Genomic DNA, 19,714 nt, shown 5'->3' with positions numbered 1-19,714 from the left:
CTATTGCGGTCGAGCCCCTCTGTAGGTACCACTGCCACTTAACGCGAATGGACGGTTAAAAGACCCTCCTGTGCGAGTCAAGCGGCCACTCGAAACAACTACGATCAGCCTAGGTTACTCTTACGCGCTTCAACCGTTCATTGCTAACTCCCTCCTCTGATGCTTACTTCACTACACCTCGCCTCACCTCACCCTACCTCGTCTCACCTCACCACACCTTACCACACCACACCACACCACACCACACCACACCACACCACACCACACCACACCACACCTCACCTCACCCCACCACACCTTGCCACGCCTCGCCTCACCTCACCTCACCTCACCTCACCTCACCTCACCTCACCTCACCTCACCTCACCTCACCTCACCTCACCTCACCTCACCTCACCTCACCTCACCTCACCTCACCTCACCTCACCTCACCTCACCTCACCTCACCTCACCTCACCTCACCTCACCTCACCTCACCTCACCTCACCTCACCTCACCTCTCCTCGCCTTATCTCACGTGACCTAACCTCACCTCACTTGATCTGATCAGACTTCACCCACCTCACCATCCACCCATCCATCCATCCATCCATCCATCCATCCATCCATCCATCCATCCATTCCTCCCTCCACCCTCTACCCTATCCACCCATCTCCCCCACCCCACCTCCTCCAATCTCCTTCGTTCGTCGTCTTTCAGTTGTACCTTTGCACGCGTGTGCTCGTGTTCTCTCGCGGCGAACCGTGTCGAGTCACAACGGAAAGGTTACTCCATTTACTGGTACGTGTAAAGCATTATGCGGTCCGCTCCGATTCGAGTTTTTCCCTCTCTCGAATACCGCGTGCCTCAGTTTCATTCCCCGGAGACCGAAGTCCAACAACATTTTCTCAATACGAGCGAAACGAAACGAAACCTTTCTATCGTGTCGAAGCATCGAAGTCGATCGTGTATGTGATCGTTAATCGCCGTATCGCGGAAACATAGAAACAATTTGAAACGAGCCGCTGCGTCTAGTTCCGAACCTCCGTTCCACTTCGCTCCTACCAAGTTCCTTCCGTTGCTTAATTATTACCTTTCAAGCCGGTACTTTCTAACAACTAACTCGGGATACGTTCGGTAAATGATGTCTAATCCGGTTGCTTGAGAAGGGGCGTGAAGGGGGTAGATGAAGGGGAGAGGGTTGCACTCGTCGAGTAGTTTAAGCAGTATTTGGAGTAAAGATTCTACGAAAGGAAGAGGTTCGTAAGGAAGAAAAAGAGAAACGGGAGAAAGACGGAATATCCTTTTCCGACAAACGGACCACGATAGGACTGAGCTATAAATAACTCGGCGACTTCTCTGAAAACGGAAAGTAGCTCGCCTTCGAGTTCCGTAGCAAATTCCCAGAATAGCTTTCTGAATCGGTGTTTGTTCGATCGGTCTACGGTCGGTCGGTCGGTCGGTCGGTCGGACGATCTGTCGCTCGCACGCTGGTAACCTCAACGCGCGATTATCGTACCGCTCACATTCGAGAGCGCGATCTTCAATCGAATATTTCCTCCAACTTTTCTCTCTCCTTTTAGATTTTAGATCATCGTGCCGTACGACTTGACGAATCGACGATCCTCTCTTTCGTACAACCGAAACAAAGAAACGAAAAGGAGAAAAGAGAAGAAGGATACGATAGTTGTGGTATGCCGATTGATAATTACCACCTATGAAAGATTCATTTTTTACGTTTAACGTATGCGCTTTTCTCGGTTAATACGTAAAAATGAAACGCCATTCGACGAGTTTTGAAAACACGACCGTTACGCATGAATAATCAGGATGGCTGCTATATTTTTATTTTCCGCGACGAAAATCGATCAAGTTTTTCTTCGATAAGGCTCGTGCTATTTTCGTCCACGCTTTCTGATTTTTCACATTACATCATCCGTCTCTATTCGATTACATCATTGGTCGATGCAATCGATGCTCATCGATCGTAACAAGACTGATCTACGGCACCAGAAAGACTGTGGGCGAATGCGTTTCGAGGAGATAGAAAACACGAGTGAATATGTACATACATCTATCGTAAAAATGTGACGTCCGAAATTTAGCGCGATATTAACTACATTTATTCAAGTTGGTACGAAAGAAAGAGGATATTTCTATCCCCACTTAATCGTCGACAGAACGAAGCGCTGATCGGCTCCGTGTTATATCGACCTTGGTCGTTGGGTCAAGGCATCGCGATCGAACCTTCGTATTTCGTAAAAATAAATTAGCAATGTTGATCGAGTGATAAAGGATTTGTAAATTTCGTAGAGCCCGAGAAACGGTATGTATTATAGTTGGACACACCATTGGCCAGCCGTCGACTTTGTCGACGACTTTTCTCGGTGTGACATTCGTCAAGATGTGATTACTGCAAATTCGAATCACGATTCGAGGAAGCGAGAGAACTTGGTTATTTCCTCGATACAGGTAAACAAATGTACCGATATATGTATGTATGTATGCAGATGAAGAGCTAGTACACGCGCCCGCTCTTAAACAACTGTCCATTCATTGACACGAATTTACTCCGAAATGGAATGCGAGCGTAACAACCGATGAACGTTCTCTCGTACAGAGAGAACCGATATAAAAGAAAAAAAATTTCAATTAAGAATATACTACAACCCCCTATCCAATACCCCGATGCAACTCGGTTGGATTGGACTCGACTTGCGACTTGACTCGCGACTCGACTATACATGTATGTATAGTATACTGTTCGTTGTCCTGTTTCATTCGATTTTCTCGCTCCATTCCCCAGTCACGACACGATACACGATACTCGATACACTTAGATATGCGACACTTGACACTCGACACTGAATACCGAGGACGAACCCGGACCTTAAAGACAATGACAACGTTACGAAGGCAGAATCGTTTGCAAAACCGGAACTCTGGTGTCGATCGAGATAACAACAGGCAGAAAGTATCTTTTGATCGGTATCTCGAAAGACGTACCTTGATACGCTCTCTTCCTTGAATGGCAGCAACGGCACAACGTACGAAATCCTTCTGATACGGGCGTCGCGGCGTTCCGCGTCTAATATACACCTCTCGGCGGGTGTTCGGTGCGCGCGTCCTTCTCTTTCAGGGAGAACCCCTTTCTGCGCCACCCCTTCAACTTACCCACAGAATCACCGTGTTATCGCTGCCCCCTCCCTCCCTATGCTTCGAGTTACCTCCCTCGGCACCACCTCAGCTGCCCGCCTAATTGCGAACAGGCAGAAATAGAGCCTGCAATCTTCTTCCTTGCAAATAACGAGTAGCTTACGTCTTGTCCGCCGCGAGCTCTTTTTTTCTCTACCTACACACCCACTCTCTCTCTCTCCCTCCCTTGTTTCCTTTACTTCCTTGCTTGCTTACCTTCTTACTATCGCATCCCTCACCCTTCTCCTCTCCCTTCTAAGCTTCATTCGTTCTTTACTCAACGTCTTATATCATCTCTCTTCTTACTCTCTCGAACGATCTTCCTTCGATCGTCGCGTCGTTTCAAATTTATTTTCTCGAGATTGTATGTAGGCGCGCGTGACACAATGTCGCAAGGTATGAAGTATATTTCGGGAATTGACGAAGGGAAACGGTGAAACTGTGGGCGTCGACGGCAGAACAAAAAGATAGTTGATCGACAACAATTTTAGGATACACGTGGAACGACGAAGAAATTGCCTCAAGTACACGTGCCGCCGTCGTCGTCGAGTGGATGCCGAGGGTGCGGAGAATACCGAACCACTGTAACCAGCAAACACATGCAGTGCTGGCGTTTCAAAAGAAATAACAACTAATTGACGCTAACCAAATGAAAACAATACGTACATATGTATGTAAGTACGTATGTATGTAGAGCGCATCTCTCCTCTCGCAAAAGAAAGAGAGGAAGGGTAGGTGTTTTCTCTTCTAGCAGATTGTACATACATACATCTGCGAATTACGTTTCCTCGTATTGGACAACGAGACGATTAAGTATACTGACATTTTATTTTTGTGATCCTTGGAACACGCGAAAGTTCTTTATCGTACTTTGAAAAAAGTTTTACTTCACCCTCGTTCTTCTTGCTTTTGTAGAACAGGCCACCGATTGGAAAAGGGACGTGGACGTTATGCCAGTACACGTGTTCCTGTCGCATGCGTCTTCGATGGACATGAATTCGATACCTTGGTGCGGCCATTCCGGCATCTCAATAGCAAAATGCTGGGTGCTCGCTCATGGTTCCATATTAGCTCCTATTCTTGCTCGATCTCCGAAATTCGTCCACCTCTTGAGAACTTGGCGTCCTGGAGATTTAACCATGCTTGGGGCATCGGAACTCGGCATACCGACCGACGACTTCACCTTTCGAATACATCGTGACGATTCATCGGGGGACGCAGGAAAGGTGGTAGCTTTCTGGATATGTCCACTGTTGAAAGACACTTTCGACCACTCTTTCGAAAGTTGGACTGTTTGTCGTCTTTTATTACCAGTTTTTCTACTAATCAAGCGTGAATCCGTTGTATCGACGGGGAAAGAGGAAGAATCGGATAAAGCGGAAATTGAACGAGTTTTACGGGAACTTACGAAACAAACGGCGATCGGTGGTAAACTTAAAAAGGGAGCTGTCGTTGAATTGATTTCAACACCTTTCGAAAATCTTTTCTTTGCCGATTCTATAAGCCGCGGAATTATTGGCAATTTACTCGGAACCGAACAATGTCTCATCCTAATGGACGTGGCTGCTTTTCCTGGTTGCGAGGGCAGTCCTCTATTCTTGGTGAACGATCGGTAATCAATCTTTTCCTTGGCTTTTCTCTCTAGCCTCTAGCCTCTTCTCTATTCGTTCCATGTTCTCTGCTCGACCTCGCGCCAATACTTCACTCGATCCTATCACACAAGTGGCGATAGAAATATTTGCGGCATGGTGATCGCATCGTCGAGCTGTTACCGCGGCGAATGGCCAAATTGTACTTTCGCTGTGAACCTCTTACCATCCTTGAAGCTAATTCTCCAAAGTCAAATCATAAAAGACGAGTATCCACAATACTTGACCTGCACCGTTTTCCCTTTCACCTGGCGAAATCGCCTCGAAATTGGTACGTACGTCCATATTTCTCACGCCTCGCCGTAATCGTGCTCCCTTACGAAAAATCCTTGTTCTCTTCCTCTTCAGGCGCCCTTGAAAAGAGTGTCGCGATCGTAAAGTGCGGACCAAATTGGGGTACCGGTATTCTCGTGGATGAGCAAAGTGGAACGTTCGTCACATGCGCGCACGTTCTTACTACGGTATGTATCTGAGTACATACATCTCCCACGATACCTATATGTATCTTCCTTTTTTCTACTTTCGTTTAATCCAGCTTAGTTTCTAGGCACCGAACACAATCGTTCAATTTGCTACAATGACGAGTATCGCATCGTGCAAACGGAGGTCCGAATGGTTTGCGGAGGGAAAGTTGATCTACAAAACACCGGACAATCAACCTTACGACATCGCTGTGTTGAGAATCGATTCGAAATTCGAGAAACCCCCGATGAAAGCTATCAAACTTGCCGATAGACCTGCACGTAAGGGTAAGTTGATGACAACAAGACAAGGTGTAGAGTGAAAGAATTGCAATCAGTTGCTCGTCGTCGAAACGAGGAGGAACAAACGAAACCGTATTGGTGTCGTCACTATCACAGTCGTTCGTATTAACAGTTAGCCAGCCGTTCGGTTATATCGAGAATCGAGGCATCCTTGTAACGCATCCACCACACACCATTGGAGGTTATTCCGGCTGGTTAACGGTAATGAAAATAAGAATTAAGAATATAGGAAGATCATCGCGTATAAGGCGACATCGCGGCGCCGAACGTTGCAAGGGACGAAACACTGACCTTCTTTCATTGACGGAAAAATAACCAGGTCTAAATTGAGTCAATTGATCGACGGGGGGCAGAATCGACGTTTCGTCGACGGTATCGAACCAATGTCGCGGACATCCATCCCTCTTTCTCACTCTCCTTCTCCCGACCGACCGACTACCCGCCCGCACGCCTCTGCTACATATTTCTTTCGCTCGTCTTTCAAATTCCTCCTTTCAATTGAGCCTGATGAGCGCCTCTATTATTAGATAGAAAATACTATAATACGAATTAGATAGAAAAATACTGGACAAATTAAAAGGCATACAGATAGATACGGCAGAAAGATACACCTCGTGCGATCCGATACGCATATTAAATGAAACAAATTTAATCATCTAACATTGCTCGGCGGTATACGTAGTTTACAGATTGAATTCCGCAATTCACAGGGGAACAAGTGCTTTCAATAGCATTCCCATTCTCCTCGAAAGGCAGATCACCCACTATTACCAGCGGAATAGTGTCAAAGACATTGAGTTGCATGTTACAAACGAATTGCTGTATACAGAACGGCGTCAGCGGTGGACCTATTGTTCGCCGCACCGACTTTCAAATGCTCGGATTAATTGTTTGCAACGCTGCCTCGACAAACGGCTCGATTTCTTATCCAAAATTATGCATGGCAATACCAATTAATGTTTTAAGAGGACCACTGAATAATTACCTACGAACTAATGGTATATAATATACACACACGCCAATTCTATGAAACTCTTTCTCTTCGACTCTTACTTTCATCGATTAGCTGGAATTAAACGTTAATGTGTCACTTTCAGATCCCCAAACGTTACAAGATTTAACGCAACACGATCAAAATGTTGTAGCCACCTGGAATCTTCGGCCTTTTCTTCCCTCAAGTATATGATGAAATCTGATGTGATCAAGTCCGATGAATAGTAGTCGAGCGAACAAATTCCATTTATCTATACCGACGCGTGTAATAAAGGGAAGGATACAACAAAGAACGTTAAGAATATCGTTTATTATTATCTCTTCTCCTTCTTCCTTTCTTTTCATATTAGATACATTGAAACGAAGCTCTCCGAGAAAGTACTCCCGTTACAAAGTAGTTCAACATTTGTACGTTCGTCGATTGACTTAAGGTAACTCGATTTAAAGAAAACTAAAGAAAGAAAACTTTGCTCCTCCTTCGGCCAAAACTCTTCCTTTCTTCTATAAGTAACCAACTCATGTCGAAGCCTTCATCCGAATAAGGATTTTAGGAAAACTGTCCTGTCCTTGGTTGTGGTAGGTTCGCTTTCCTTTCTGCTTCTGATTTCAGCATCCGTATCCCTCTGTTTTATCATAGGTGGTATGAAAAGGCTATTGCCATATTGTGACTGCTTCTTTCGCAATGTTCTACTTCTATCCACGTTCTGAGAAAAGAAACTGGCTTCTCGTTTCGCCTGTTCAATTTCAGTTCGTAGCCTTTGTTTACGTACTGCACGCTCGTACGCTAAACGCTCGCTCAAATGTATCCATTTAAATCTATTAAGCACAGGATTATGTTAGACATCCTCTTATATCGAACAACAGTACAAATTTATTCTTATTTTCTTACCTTGGCAGATATTTGATGTTCCAAATAACGTCGTAAAATTTGCTCTTCTTCCTAGTAGATATCTGTGCGTTGTTCAGTGTGGATGCAACATATTTCGCTACTTTTTTACTTTCAAATTCAACCCAGCCTTCGGTAAACAATTTTACGCACATTTTCTTTCGCTTCTTCGGTTTACTTCCCCGTTCCATTTCTGAAAATAGATTCTGTACAGCATTCGATACTAATCGACGAAAAATTTCCCAATTGTTACAATTATGAAGAACAAAAGTTTGAAAAAAATTGAAAAGTTTTAAGAAAATTGTTCCAATTGGATAGAAAAACAACAACTATACAATGAAGGTTATGTTTCGCAGAGAAACATCATTTTTCCAACATATTTTGCTGCTTTCTACGTGACAACTAACCATTTTCTGCCAACTGTAAGTAAATCCTTCCAACTTTCCCGTACACCGAAAATAATTCACGAATTTTCGTAATTGTCATATACTTGGCTATGTTAGAGAGATATACAATTCCACGTTTTCGTTTCTTTGTTTTTGTCGTACTATCAGATTCTATCGTTCCTCCACTTTTCATCTTCTCCATTTCGACAAATTTTACAAATCACCGAATAAATATATTCCTTACCATTTTCTTTTTACTCAATTCATTCGCGTCTGATCTTTTATTAAAACTCCCTCCTCCCCTTCCCTTCCTCTTCTTAACGCAACACAAACCATGAACGACACGTGCGACACGCGTTACAGATGTGTTCATTCTCCGCTGTGTATCGCTTCATTCTATTTCTCCTAACCTCCATTCTTCTTTTTACCTTTATCGTAACTCTTCTAATTCTAATTCCAACTTTTATGTCCCTTTTTATATACGATTTTCTCGATGTCGGTACATACCTATCAAAGGTGCGTGCGATAGAAAATCATTTTTTTATCACACCTAAAAATTCTTCTTATTAATGCAACAACAATTGTACAGTTCTTGTGTGATTTCAAAATACGAAAGAAGAAGGGGGGATAGAGGATGGTGAGGAAAAAGTAACATATGACTATCGTTCGAAAAGTTTGATAGATCGAATACACGTATGTGTATGCCATATTTCACGGAGAATGAATGAAACTGCTATTCTTGAAAAATCTCCAGTTACGGATAAATTGTAAATGGTAAGTGAATGTGTTACAGAATACGAAAGAGGATCAACAGTTATCAGATTTATCAAAATTGTATACCACCGACGACAACAATTTCACGTGATACGTTTAACGTGCCACAGCGCTACTGCTTTGCTCTTCTTGCTGTTGCGCAACGAGAAGCGCGCAGCGTCTCAGTGTGTGTAGAAAGGTACAAGTGCATCCGTAACATCATGTATCGTTGAAAAGAAGTTTCATTTCTCCGGTAATTACGTTATTTTCATGAAAATCCTGTGGAAGAGGTTTTATAGTAATACCCCTCCTTTGGAATAACCTAATAACAACGAAACAACGACGGTTGAGTGAAAACTATTGGGAAACGTTACTTGGCTGACTCAAACAAAATGGCGACTATCCTCTTCTTGGCGGTACTGTTTACTTGACCGTGAACGTTATGTCTTTTACAAAGTGTGACATTAAAGGTGCTGTGTATTTAACTTCCTTATCACCGATTAATATCTCTTTAATTTCATATTTTTCAAATACCCTGTGGCAATTGTGATGTTGAAAGTTTTCATCGTCGTATGTACACTCGCAAAGAAGGTAATAACGCGACGAACGTGAATCACACACGACACTGTATGTTTCACAAATTTTCCCTTCTACCATTCCACTTTTCCCCTCATTTTTCACTCTTTCTCCGACCGATCGTTGAAAATTTGTTGCGTCCAATTTACTTCGATGTCTCTTATCCGGCTTGTATCACACACGAGCGAAACTGCATTTCCATGTAACCAACAACAACGTGTCTGATTAATCGGAACTCTCGCTTATTTCCTTCCGGCACTCTCGATGCTAGTTCAAACGTTGTTCTTCCCTTCCAAGGGCACCACTCGCACAATTTCTTTCAATCGAACACGTTCGATTCGCGATACGAGTACGATACGATAATTGCTGTTTTTCACACGACCAATTCGTTGAAAATCGAAAATATTGCGACGTTTCCATTAGCTTAGAAAAAAATGTCTAGCTCGTACGTTATCGAGCCACCGGAGGGTGGATCAGAGAAGAAGGACGATACGTTAATTATCATTGTCAATGACGATGGTACGATATCCGTTGACCAAGAAACTTTGCAAAGCTTAATCCGTAAGTTTTGTTGTTTGTCATTCGATGAAGATTCTTCATCCATCAGACACATCAGATGTTGGCGTTGATTTTCAGTGAATCAATCCAATGCGAATGTTAGCGTTGTTAGAGTAGGCCAGGCGGAGACAGACACAGAAAATGGAGACATCACTTTAACCGTAGATCCTCCGTCTTTTACATCTGCAGCGGTAAATTCTACAGGCACTTCCACAGATGCGAGTAGTTTGGTCGATCCCTTCATGGAGATGGATCCGGAACAGTTGGAACGGTTGGAAACAGCTTTACAAAGCGAAGAGGCGAAACAGATTCTTGGAGAAAACGTTACAGCAATGCTTGGTACCTAACCAACTATCCTCTTTGTTGCATTTCAATAATTCAAATTAAACATATCGATCCAACGATAAATTTCTCTGACATATTTCACAGATATGTTAACGGTAGAAGAGCAACAAAACTCCATAAGGTATAGCGTTAAATTGGATCATTGCTACACAAGTAGGTTATCACCTTCTGATCCTAAGCCAAGGGATCCATTACCTGTTATCGATTCACCCACTTCCGACGATGGTTTACAATATGCGCGACAACTGTCGCCTGCTCCTGGTACATCTAAAACGTCATCGCCTATCGGTGCTGATACCGAGAATACAATCGTAATAAAACCGAAAGTTGTTGGAAAAACTGTGAGTGTACTACAATGGGAGTTGGCATGTACGATTTCGAATCTCGATGAATTGATCGTTACGTTATTTGTTTCAGGGCAAACCGGTAGGCCGACCGCGAAAAAATCCTCTACCAGCCTCTGTTTCCGTGTATAACAATTCAAAGTCATCCGTCGGTATAACCAGTACACCTAAATCTGTCACACACACTGTACCGAGAAACTTAACAGGTCTAATGCAGCAACAACAACAACAACAGCAGCAGCAGCAGCAGCAGCAGGGTATTGGAAAACGTAATCATCCATTTTCATCAGATGTGTTGTAGTAACAAACACTGTTTGCATCGTGATTATTACCGTTCTTTCTTTGATTAGATCAAGCAAGATCTAATGACGAGGATGAAGATGAGATAACATCATCATCCACGGAATCGTCCGATTCAGATCCACCATCTGACAATGACTCTGACTTTGGTCCGCGAGGTCCTAAAAGAGGCGGTATGAGAGCTAGAGGTGGTAGGAAAGGTCTTACAACCAGAGGAGGAAGTATGACAGCCACTCGTAGGAGAGGTTCCAATAAACAAATGGATATGGAGCAAGTTCGTCGATTAGACATGGAAATGGCTGCTGCCGTGAATGCTATGAAGAGTCCAGAAAAAGACGAGAAATTAGGTAAGATGATGTATGTGTATAGTAGATATACCTGAAATTGCTGTGTGAATTTGTTGAATTTGTTGTATGAATGGTAACAATAAATTATTATTATCATTTCATTAGGAGGATTTGGTCTCGTTAAAGGTAAGAGACAATTTAAAACTGCCGTTGGACGGAAGAAAGAGGAATCGCAACGTATCGAATCGTCTTCAGCGATGAGCGAAGATGTTCCGGTCAATTTTGACAAACCGTTGCAAACGACGAATCAAGTTAAAGCAAATTTGATCAATGCTAATATGATTAAGGGCGATATGATTCTTACAAAGCCTGGACAAGGAAGAAGTAATCAGAAAGTAACGTTTGTACAAAAACAAGTGCTCATGAAGCCAAATGACCTAAAAAATATCGACATAAAGAAGCAAGTGGTTCTTCCCAAAGGGAAATTTCTGGGTCAAACTGGGGCCAAATTCTTTGCTACGAAAGATGGTAAACTGCTTCAAATACCTGTAACTACCAAAACAATAACATCGAACGTATCAGTTGCACAAATGAAGGGAGCAATACCACAAGTGTCTCCGACGCAACAGTCTGTTGCTGTGATACAAAATCAAACGTCAACTGTGCAACAGCCACAACAACAACAGCAGCCGCAGCAACCGGTGAAAGTGACTTCGCCTGCTGCTGCTATATTGAAAATAAAATCTTGCGATTCGAAGAAAGAGAAAAGAAAATCGGACGGTTTAGTAGATGCTGTTACAAAAACGGAAATCGATTCGGGGAAAGCAACGGATAACAAAGTTTTCGATGGTTGGTTAATACCATTAACATTGCTTTTCAATATTGTATTAGTTATTTTGCGTATAATACTCGCACTAAGAGGATATTTCGAATGAAGTTTCAATCTGCTTGTAGGCACAAAAAAACATCTGAAGAAAGAGAATCGTAAATCGCCAGCGTACATGGTAGATAGCTTAGGACCTGCTCTTTTCTCGACTCCGGACATTATACGGCGCGTCGGTTCAAATGGCGAATCGAAAATTCAAGAAAACGTGGTGACATCGTTGATTTCTACGACACCATCGACAGTTGCAAGTGGAAATGCTCTTACACAACAAGCGACACATTCGTCATCGTCATCGTCTTCGTCGTCGTCGTCCTCCTCGTCCTCCTCCTCCTCCTCCTCCTCCTCCTCCTCCTCCTCGTCCTCGTCGTCTTCGTCGTCGTCGTCGTCGTCGTCGTCGTCATCATCTATATCGACATCTTTAGCAGCACCAAATCGTTCAGGTTTGTGCTCATGTTGATACATAAAAAATTGTTACGGAATCGAGTTAATCGTGTAAAATTTCTGCTATAGCAGGTTTTGGAAACCCATATCGTGGTGGATAAGCGGGAAACTGGCGTTGCTTTGGTACAAAATCAAGAAGTAGAATCTAAACCAGGTATAAAAACGAATGCGACAGAAGAAATACAGCCTACTTTGGATTCTGGTAAGCGCGGATTTTAAAGGGAGATTATCATTGAACCGATCGCGATTCATTGTACTTGGCTAATGCCATGTACCTTTTAGGTGGTATTATAGAAGGTGAGGAGCATTTGCTAGCTACATTGGAAATGGAAGCTAGTAAGCACGAAGAAGAGTTACTCGCAGAAGCATTGCTGCTACAAGAAGAACTTGGTGTCGACTTGGCCGAACATGTATTAAGATTTTCATTTTTAACAATACCAGTACACTTTCTCGCAAATCTTAGTACCGAACATTTTATACTTTATTTGGCAAAATGAAAAAAGGGAAAAAAAAGTCGTACTTATTTTTTTCTCTTTTATATTTAATCCCATTCATTTTACATTCTGCAACTCTGTAGGCTGCGTTGGTCGAACAAGGAGGAAGTGCAACACCCGAGTCATTAACCTCGAATAATATACTTATCCCACCTTTGATCACGTCCGAGCCAGAAGGAACCAAACCGTTGGGTGATGCTCCTACGGCAATAATCGTAACAGCAACTATGTCAAGCACAACAACAGTCGTGACAGCAAGCAATGCGAGCACAAATGTATCTAGAGAATCGGGAAGGAAAGTTGGGAAGGAGGATAAGGAACCTATTCAGATAATTCGCGGTGGACGGGTAATCACATTACCTCCTATCGAGGCACCGGCAACTCGGAGCAAAAGATTACAAGCGAAAACTGAAGCTGTTCAAAAAACTTTTGAACTTGTGAAACGAACGGAAAAGCTTAAGTAAGTGAAACGAAGTTGAAGTTGAAGTCGAAGAAAATGAATGGATTGTGCGATAATTTGAAGTTTGAACGTTTAATCATATTACCTTTGGTATTTACCCACAGTTACAGCGTACAACAACAAAGGCCGTCGCAATCTGTCAAGCACGAAATTCGCCCGAATATTGTAGATGAAGGAGGAGACCAAAGTGAAAATGCCATTGGAATGGAAAAAGAGGAGGAAAACCTGGAAGAGGAAGAAGAGGAGGTGGAGGAGGAGGAGGAGGAGGAGGAGGAAGAGGGAGTAGAAGACGAGGAAAGAAAGCAAATTGAGAAGGAAGATGCAGGGGAGGAGGAAGGGGTAATAGAGGAGGCGGAGGAGGAGGAGGAGGAGGAGGAGGAGGAGGAAGAAGAAGAAGAAGAAGAAGAAGAAGAAGAAGAAGAAGAAGAAGAAGAAGAAGAAGAAGAAGAAGAAGAAGAAGAAGAAGAAGAAGAAGAAGAAGAAGAAGAAGAAGAAGAAGAAGAAGAAGAAGAAGAAGAAGAAGATAATTCAGATTCAGAAGATGATCCTGATAGACTTTGGTGTATATGCAAGCGACCGCATAACAATCGCTTTATGATTTGTTGCGACGTATGCGAAGATTGGTTTCATGGGAAATGCGTACACGTGAGCAAAGCCATGGGTAAGATTAAGAAAAATCAGCTAACTGTTCAGCTACTTTCATAGAAGAATAACACCCCAGTTGTTTGTTGCGGTTGTCGTTAATACTTCTCTATGTTTATTTTCGTTATCTTGGTTATTCTAGGACAACAAATGGAGGAAAAGGGAATAGAATGGGTATGCCCGAATTGCTCGAAGAAAAAAGACGAAGAAGCAAAAGCTAAAATGAATATACAAAACGTTTCTGGGAAGCAACAACGGATCCAATCTAACGCAGTATCCGATAACTCGAAAAACCTTGCTACTCTTCATCAAACATCATTTGGTAGAGAGACGTCGTCTTCGATTCATTCCGCTTGCGATTACGACAGTGTTCAATATTCCAGTGGTATGCAATGTGTCGTTTGTAAAAAAGAAGCAAGAAACTCGAGCATTTATTGCTCCGACGCGTGTATACTCGCACATGCCCAAGAAACGTTGACCAAAGACAAACCAGTAGCAGCAACAGGACCAACGATTAGTCCGAAGGGAACAAGGGCGTCACCGTTTGATCCTGCCGCAAAGCCAAAAATTGACGCTAGAGTTATCGTGTTTGAGAGAAAATCTGGAAGAGTATTAACTGGTAAGTTAGCGACGTTAGTTAACGATGATATTTGCAATAATGAGAGGAGGAGGTAGAGAGAAGATTGTTTCTCTTCTCTTTTCTTTTATTATTTCTGAAGGTTCTGATGCACCGACAAGATCAAATTTGCGCGCATGGTTAAAGGAGCATCCCACGTTTGAAGTTGTTGGAACAAATAATCTTGGTACAGTGCAAATAGGGAAAACAATATCGACAATACAAACACAAATACCTGGTAAAATGGTAAGTATGGAAATCCTTTTTCGCGTCACTTGCCTTTCGTATTTCGTACAGTTGTCGTTAAAGCGTATTAAACACTGAAAAAAATGTGCTTCAAGGGAAAGTCTACGTTACTATCACCCGTAAAAGGGCAAAATCTTCCGAAGATGACGTATACAAAAGTACCAGGTTCTAAGCAAATGATTTTAACGGCGGGAAATAAAAAGATCACGGTAATCTCCGGTGGACAACAGCAACAACAACTGCAACAACTACAGCAGCAGCAGCAGCAGCAACCGCAACAGCAACCACAACAACAACAGATTCAAGCGTCAAGCACAAAAACAATACAAATGAAGCAAATGTTACTGCCTCAGACGAACAAGAGTCCCCTTTTGTTGAAAACTGCAACTGCAAAATCGGTTGGTCAGGCGCAAACGAAGCAACTGAGCGGCGTAGTGTCGCCAAAGCAAACGGCGGCAAACATGAAGAAACAAGAATTGAAACAGGCTAGCTTGCAATCGAAGCAACAGCAGGTGAAACCTAGTCCACAGAAGAAACCTGAAACCGAACCGATTCGAGTAAACATACGAAAAACTTTGACAGAGTTACTGTCTAGCCGTATAAAAGAAACGGAAGATTTGAAGCTTACGAACGAGGAAATAATTGATCTAGCTTACAACATCGAGTTGGAATTGTATAAATACTTCAAAGACACTGGGGCAAAATACAAAGCGAAGTACAGAAGCTTGGTGTTCAACATAAAGGACACGAAAAATTTGACATTGTTCCGAAAAATTGCCGATAGATCGTTGACGCCGGACGCGGTTGTGAGGCTAAGTCCTGACGAGATGGCTAGTCAAGAATTGGCGGAATGGCGTGAAAAGGAGACGAAGCATCAGTTAGAAATGATCAAGAAGAACGAGTTAGATTTAATGGCTCAAGCGAAATCCATCGTAGTTAAAACGCACAAAGGCGAGCAAATAATCGAGAACGACGGTGGTATCGATCACGTTGACCCGAAAACTCCCGTGCAAGATATCGTGACTGCACTGAACAGTGCGGATAGTATAACGTCGACCGTGGACGATACGGAAAAGGAGTTGGAGAGGATGAACGAAGGGGAGGACAGGTCGCGAGTAAAGGAAGACGGTAAAAAGTCAAGGAGTTTGGACGATAAGAGAAGAAAGGATAAGGACAAGGACAGGGGCAGGGAGAAGGAGAAAGACAAGGAAAGGGACAAGGAGAAAGAAAGGGGAAGGGAGAAGAAAACAAGCGATAGTAGGCGGGGTAGGAGTATGAGTAGAAGTAGGCACAACAAGCACGGTAGAGAGGATAGAGAACGCAGTAAGACTCGGGAGAAGAGCAGAGAGAGGAAGTCTCGTGATAAAGAAGGTAAACGGGAGAGAGAGAAGGATCGCGACAAGGATAAAGAACGGGATAGGGGTCGGGAGCGAGAACGGGAACGAGAACGGTCAAGAACTAGAACTCGGGAGAAATCGAAGGTCCGCGAGAGGAGCAGCAGAGAGAAGACGACGAAACAGAAGGAGAGGGAGAGGGAGAGGGAACGAGAACGGCACAGAAGCAACGAGAACAGTTCGAGAAATCGCGGCAGCGACAGTTTCCTTCACTACGATCTGTCGAAGGATGCAGAGAAAAGGGGCGAAGAGGAGGATGACGATGAGGAGGAGAAGAAGCGGGAGACGGAAAAGAAAGAGGAGTTTCAGTCGGGTTTGACGATGGGAACATCGGGAGAGAAGTCGATCGATGACCGTCTTTGGCGGCACGTCGAGGACGAGATGACCAGCAACAACACGATCGACGGAGGGAACGATTCCGACGTGTCGGACAGAGAGCCAACGTCAACGGTTACTATTAAAACGCCGGACATTAACGAAGAAATTGACAAGGAAAGGGAACAAGAACAAGGAATGACAGTTGAAAGGGAAACTCCGAAAGGTGGGGGAGGATGGCAAACAGTTTGGAGGGGGTTCGTTAATATGGTGGACGTAGCAAAGTTTTTCATTACCGCGCAAGAAGTGAGCGGTCACGCGAAGGATTTGATGGACGATTTGCCAGACACGGTTGACGTTGTTGGGAGAATAAGTCACGAGACTGTTTGGGATTACATCTCGAAGATGAAGAAGACCGGTTCGAAAGAGATTCTGGTGATTCGATTGACCGCGGCGAACGACGAAGAAAAGATCCCGTACATAACGCTCTATAGCTATTTGAACAGTAGAAGTCGACTCGGAGTGGTTGGAAATGTCTCGAAGAATATAAAGGATTTTTATATAATGCCTTTCTCGAGTCAAAGCACGATACCTCAGGTTCTCTTGCCGTTGAACGGGCCCGGTTTCGAGGAGCACAGGCCGCATCTCCTTTTAGGGATCATCGTTCGCAACAAGCGGAAACGTCTCGCGGCCGGTATAACCTCTTCGAGCGTACCGATGAAATTGTCGAAAAAGGATACCGATCGAAGTTACACACCCCCGTTGATGATGGTGACCGGTTCGAAGGACAAGCCTATGAGTGGGAACATGGCGATGATCACAGCCACGATTACGTCTACGGCGACACCGACTATCGCGGCGTCCTCGTCTCCCTCGGCGGCCACTACTACGAATGCATATCACAAAGGAGGAGCGACGGGGGGAATGCAACGGGAAACAACAGAATCTGCGAAAGAGAAGCAACATCATCCTGTCACGCAAACCACCCTGGACAGCTTGAACAGGGCGCACATAGGCATGTCGAGGAGTACGTTGCTCGATACCGCAACCATATGTAAAATCGTGCCGGAATTGTCTTCGAAAATCGATCTTACCTCCTCGCCAGGCAAGGTACCGATCGAGGACGACGGTGACGAGCCCTATAGTCCCGGTCAGATGGACGAGGAGGAGCAGGAGGTCGATCTCGACTTGCGAGCTTCTTCGACGTCGACGGCAACCGTCATATCCTCCATGTCTAATTCAATGAGTATCGATGGTACCACGATCGATAACGGTATTATTTCTTCCAGTAAAAATTCGAACGAACTCCAACGAAAAATGGAGGAACTAAATAGACAAATCGAAGAACAGAAGCAACAAATACAAAGTATTAGTTCGTCGTTTCTCGGTGAATCAACGCCTACTCTGCCGGTGAGAATTTTACCAAGATTTATTTTTTACAAAATCGAATGTTATTGTTTCTCCTTTTATCCTATTGTAAATAAAATTGATTTCGATTTACCCATGGTATCCTATTCCTATCCACGAGCTACACACGGATCGTTACTTCTTGCCAGCCTTTTTTCAATCAAGTCTTCTCTGTCAGCAGGTGTGCTGCTACGTATAAGATTGCGCGCGCGCACCTGCATGCTGCGCGCGCGCATCTCTGTCTGCGTATATTCATTATGCACGTATGTACGCGTGTGTGTACGCATCCGTATACGATGCATACACATACATGTGTGCACATGCACATTTTTCTTAATAGAAATCTTAATTAGCTGTTCTATTCGTAGAATTACATAAATTGTACTTTCGATTAAACGCGATCGTGTTCAAAGTTTAAACGTCGCGCTTCGTCGTTTAAATTACGAGCACACAGGTAGTCGACGTTCTTTGAAATGATATATTGATCTGATGATTGATATGATGTGACAGGTGACCATTCGCTGGGAAAAAGAAAAAAAGAAATATTAACGTTTGAAACAATCGAGAAGAAGTAAAAATCTATCGGTAGCTCCCATCCTTTATATTTTCGATCTTTACACACACACACACACACACACACACACACACACACCACTTTCTCTCTCCCTCTATTTTTCTTACTTTCTTTCATTCATTCATTCATTGTGTGCATACACAAAGCAAGACCATTAATGTTTTGATTGGTATCGATTTCAGGGTTTAGGGCTGGACCCACCGGTTAATGATGAATGCGAGGAAGCTTACAGTCCTTCCGATGCAAGGTCATTCACACCGCCACCACCTCCGGGCATTTCAAAGTTTACTCAACCGATTCTTGAGAAAGTATCAAATATAACGATTCCGCCAAATTTGCAAGAAATTTTGGCGAACGTGAAGCGACAAGAGAGCTCGAAAGTAGACCCTTATCTACCGTCTAAGCCCAGCGCCACATTTTTAACCACAGTCAACTCTTCGATGTACCAAAATTCGGAAAAATATTCCTCGTCACCTCCCGCCGTGAAGCTTTCAGTCGGCGGATCAGGCAAGACCAATTCGGAGAAAGCTTCTTCGCTCGATATATCGTCTAATCATCGAGAGTCGGTTTCGAAGGAGAAAGAAAATAAGAGTACGTTGAGCTCTTTAAGCGACCTAGATCTGATCAGAAAAGCTGAAGAGGAATTAGCAGCCGTTGCAGCCGCATCTGCTGCCGCCGCCGCAGCAGCAGCAATAGCATCATCAGGATCGATCGTGGCCGAAAATTCTGTTCCCTCGAGTTTATCGACAACGACATCGCCGCAACCGCAGCCACAGCCACAGCCGCAGGCTCTTCCAACGATCATAGGGACCTGCTCCTCTTCTCCATCGTTACTGTCAGCTTTAGCTTCGGAGTCTCCGTCATCTCACGAGAGTACTTCTCCTTACAAGAGTCCCTTTCCAGAACCTTTCAAACGAAATATAGCCCCCGAACAACCGAAGCCACCTGGCCTCGAGGACGAGGATTTCCCACCATTCCCGTCCACGCCACCGAATGTCGAAAATAATTTATCGAAAACGATGTTATCCTCGCGTTCGAAATTCGTTCCAAAGAGTGGGATCGTGTTGAGCATCAAGCGGAAGATTAACGACGACGGTAGTATCGCCTCTTGTACTCCGAACAAAGCACCAAGAGTGAAATCTCGGTGGGGTCAAGGCCCTTCAGAGTCCGTTGATTAGTTGTACTCGGACGAAGAGTCCTCTACAACGAAAGACTGAAGAAAC

General features: G+C 43.8%; 3 protein-coding genes and 1 long non-coding RNA gene across 4 annotated transcripts; 3 read left to right on the top strand and 1 right to left on the bottom strand.

The window, feature by feature from the left end:
- Positions 1 to 713: 713 nt before the first annotated feature.
- LOC108572758 lies at positions 714 to 4,100 on the top strand. The gene is made up of 3 exons (XR_001891389.1): positions 714 to 781; positions 3,667 to 3,849; positions 4,091 to 4,100. It is a non-coding gene; the product is annotated as an uncharacterized LOC108572758 (long non-coding RNA).
- A 619-nt stretch (positions 4,101 to 4,719) lies between these two features.
- Positions 4,720 to 6,837, top strand: LOC108572302 (peroxisomal leader peptide-processing protease-like). The gene is made up of 5 exons (XM_017934506.1): positions 4,720 to 5,095; positions 5,173 to 5,285; positions 5,372 to 5,573; positions 6,299 to 6,586; positions 6,686 to 6,837. Exons 1-5 carry the CDS (start codon positions 4,921 to 4,923, stop codon positions 6,772 to 6,774), a joined length of 867 nt encoding a protein of 288 aa, XP_017789995.1. The 5' UTR covers positions 4,720 to 4,920; the 3' UTR covers positions 6,775 to 6,837.
- A 133-nt stretch (positions 6,838 to 6,970) lies between these two features.
- Positions 6,971 to 8,154, bottom strand: LOC108572194 (activator of basal transcription 1-like). Its single transcript, XM_017934397.1, has 3 exons — positions 7,875 to 8,154; positions 7,471 to 7,660; positions 6,971 to 7,397 (listed from the first exon to the last, which is right to left on the bottom strand). The coding sequence occupies exons 1-3, from the start codon at positions 8,053 to 8,055 to the stop codon at positions 7,112 to 7,114; spliced, it is 657 nt and encodes a 218-aa protein (XP_017789886.1). The 5' UTR covers positions 8,056 to 8,154; the 3' UTR covers positions 6,971 to 7,111.
- A 1,406-nt stretch (positions 8,155 to 9,560) lies between these two features.
- On the top strand, positions 9,561 to 19,669 carry LOC108572712. Its single transcript, XM_017934990.1, has 16 exons — positions 9,561 to 9,743; positions 9,819 to 10,079; positions 10,170 to 10,426; positions 10,503 to 10,698; positions 10,780 to 11,076; positions 11,182 to 11,865; positions 11,971 to 12,271; positions 12,421 to 12,551; positions 12,626 to 12,753; positions 12,921 to 13,297; positions 13,402 to 13,462; positions 13,661 to 13,958; positions 14,082 to 14,558; positions 14,659 to 14,801; positions 14,897 to 17,920; positions 18,674 to 19,669. Exons 1-16 carry the CDS (start codon positions 9,617 to 9,619, stop codon positions 19,667 to 19,669), a joined length of 7,758 nt encoding a protein of 2,585 aa, XP_017790479.1. The 5' UTR covers positions 9,561 to 9,616.
- Positions 19,670 to 19,714: the final 45 nt, after the last annotated feature.

This window comes from Habropoda laboriosa, unplaced genomic scaffold, assembly GCF_001263275.1.
Source record: "Habropoda laboriosa isolate 0110345459 unplaced genomic scaffold, ASM126327v1 scaffold34, whole genome shotgun sequence".
NCBI classification, from domain to species: Eukaryota; Metazoa; Arthropoda; class Insecta; order Hymenoptera; family Apidae; genus Habropoda; species Habropoda laboriosa.
Note: the sequence above shows the minus strand (reverse complement) of the source record. Positions and strands in the feature narration are given on the sequence as shown.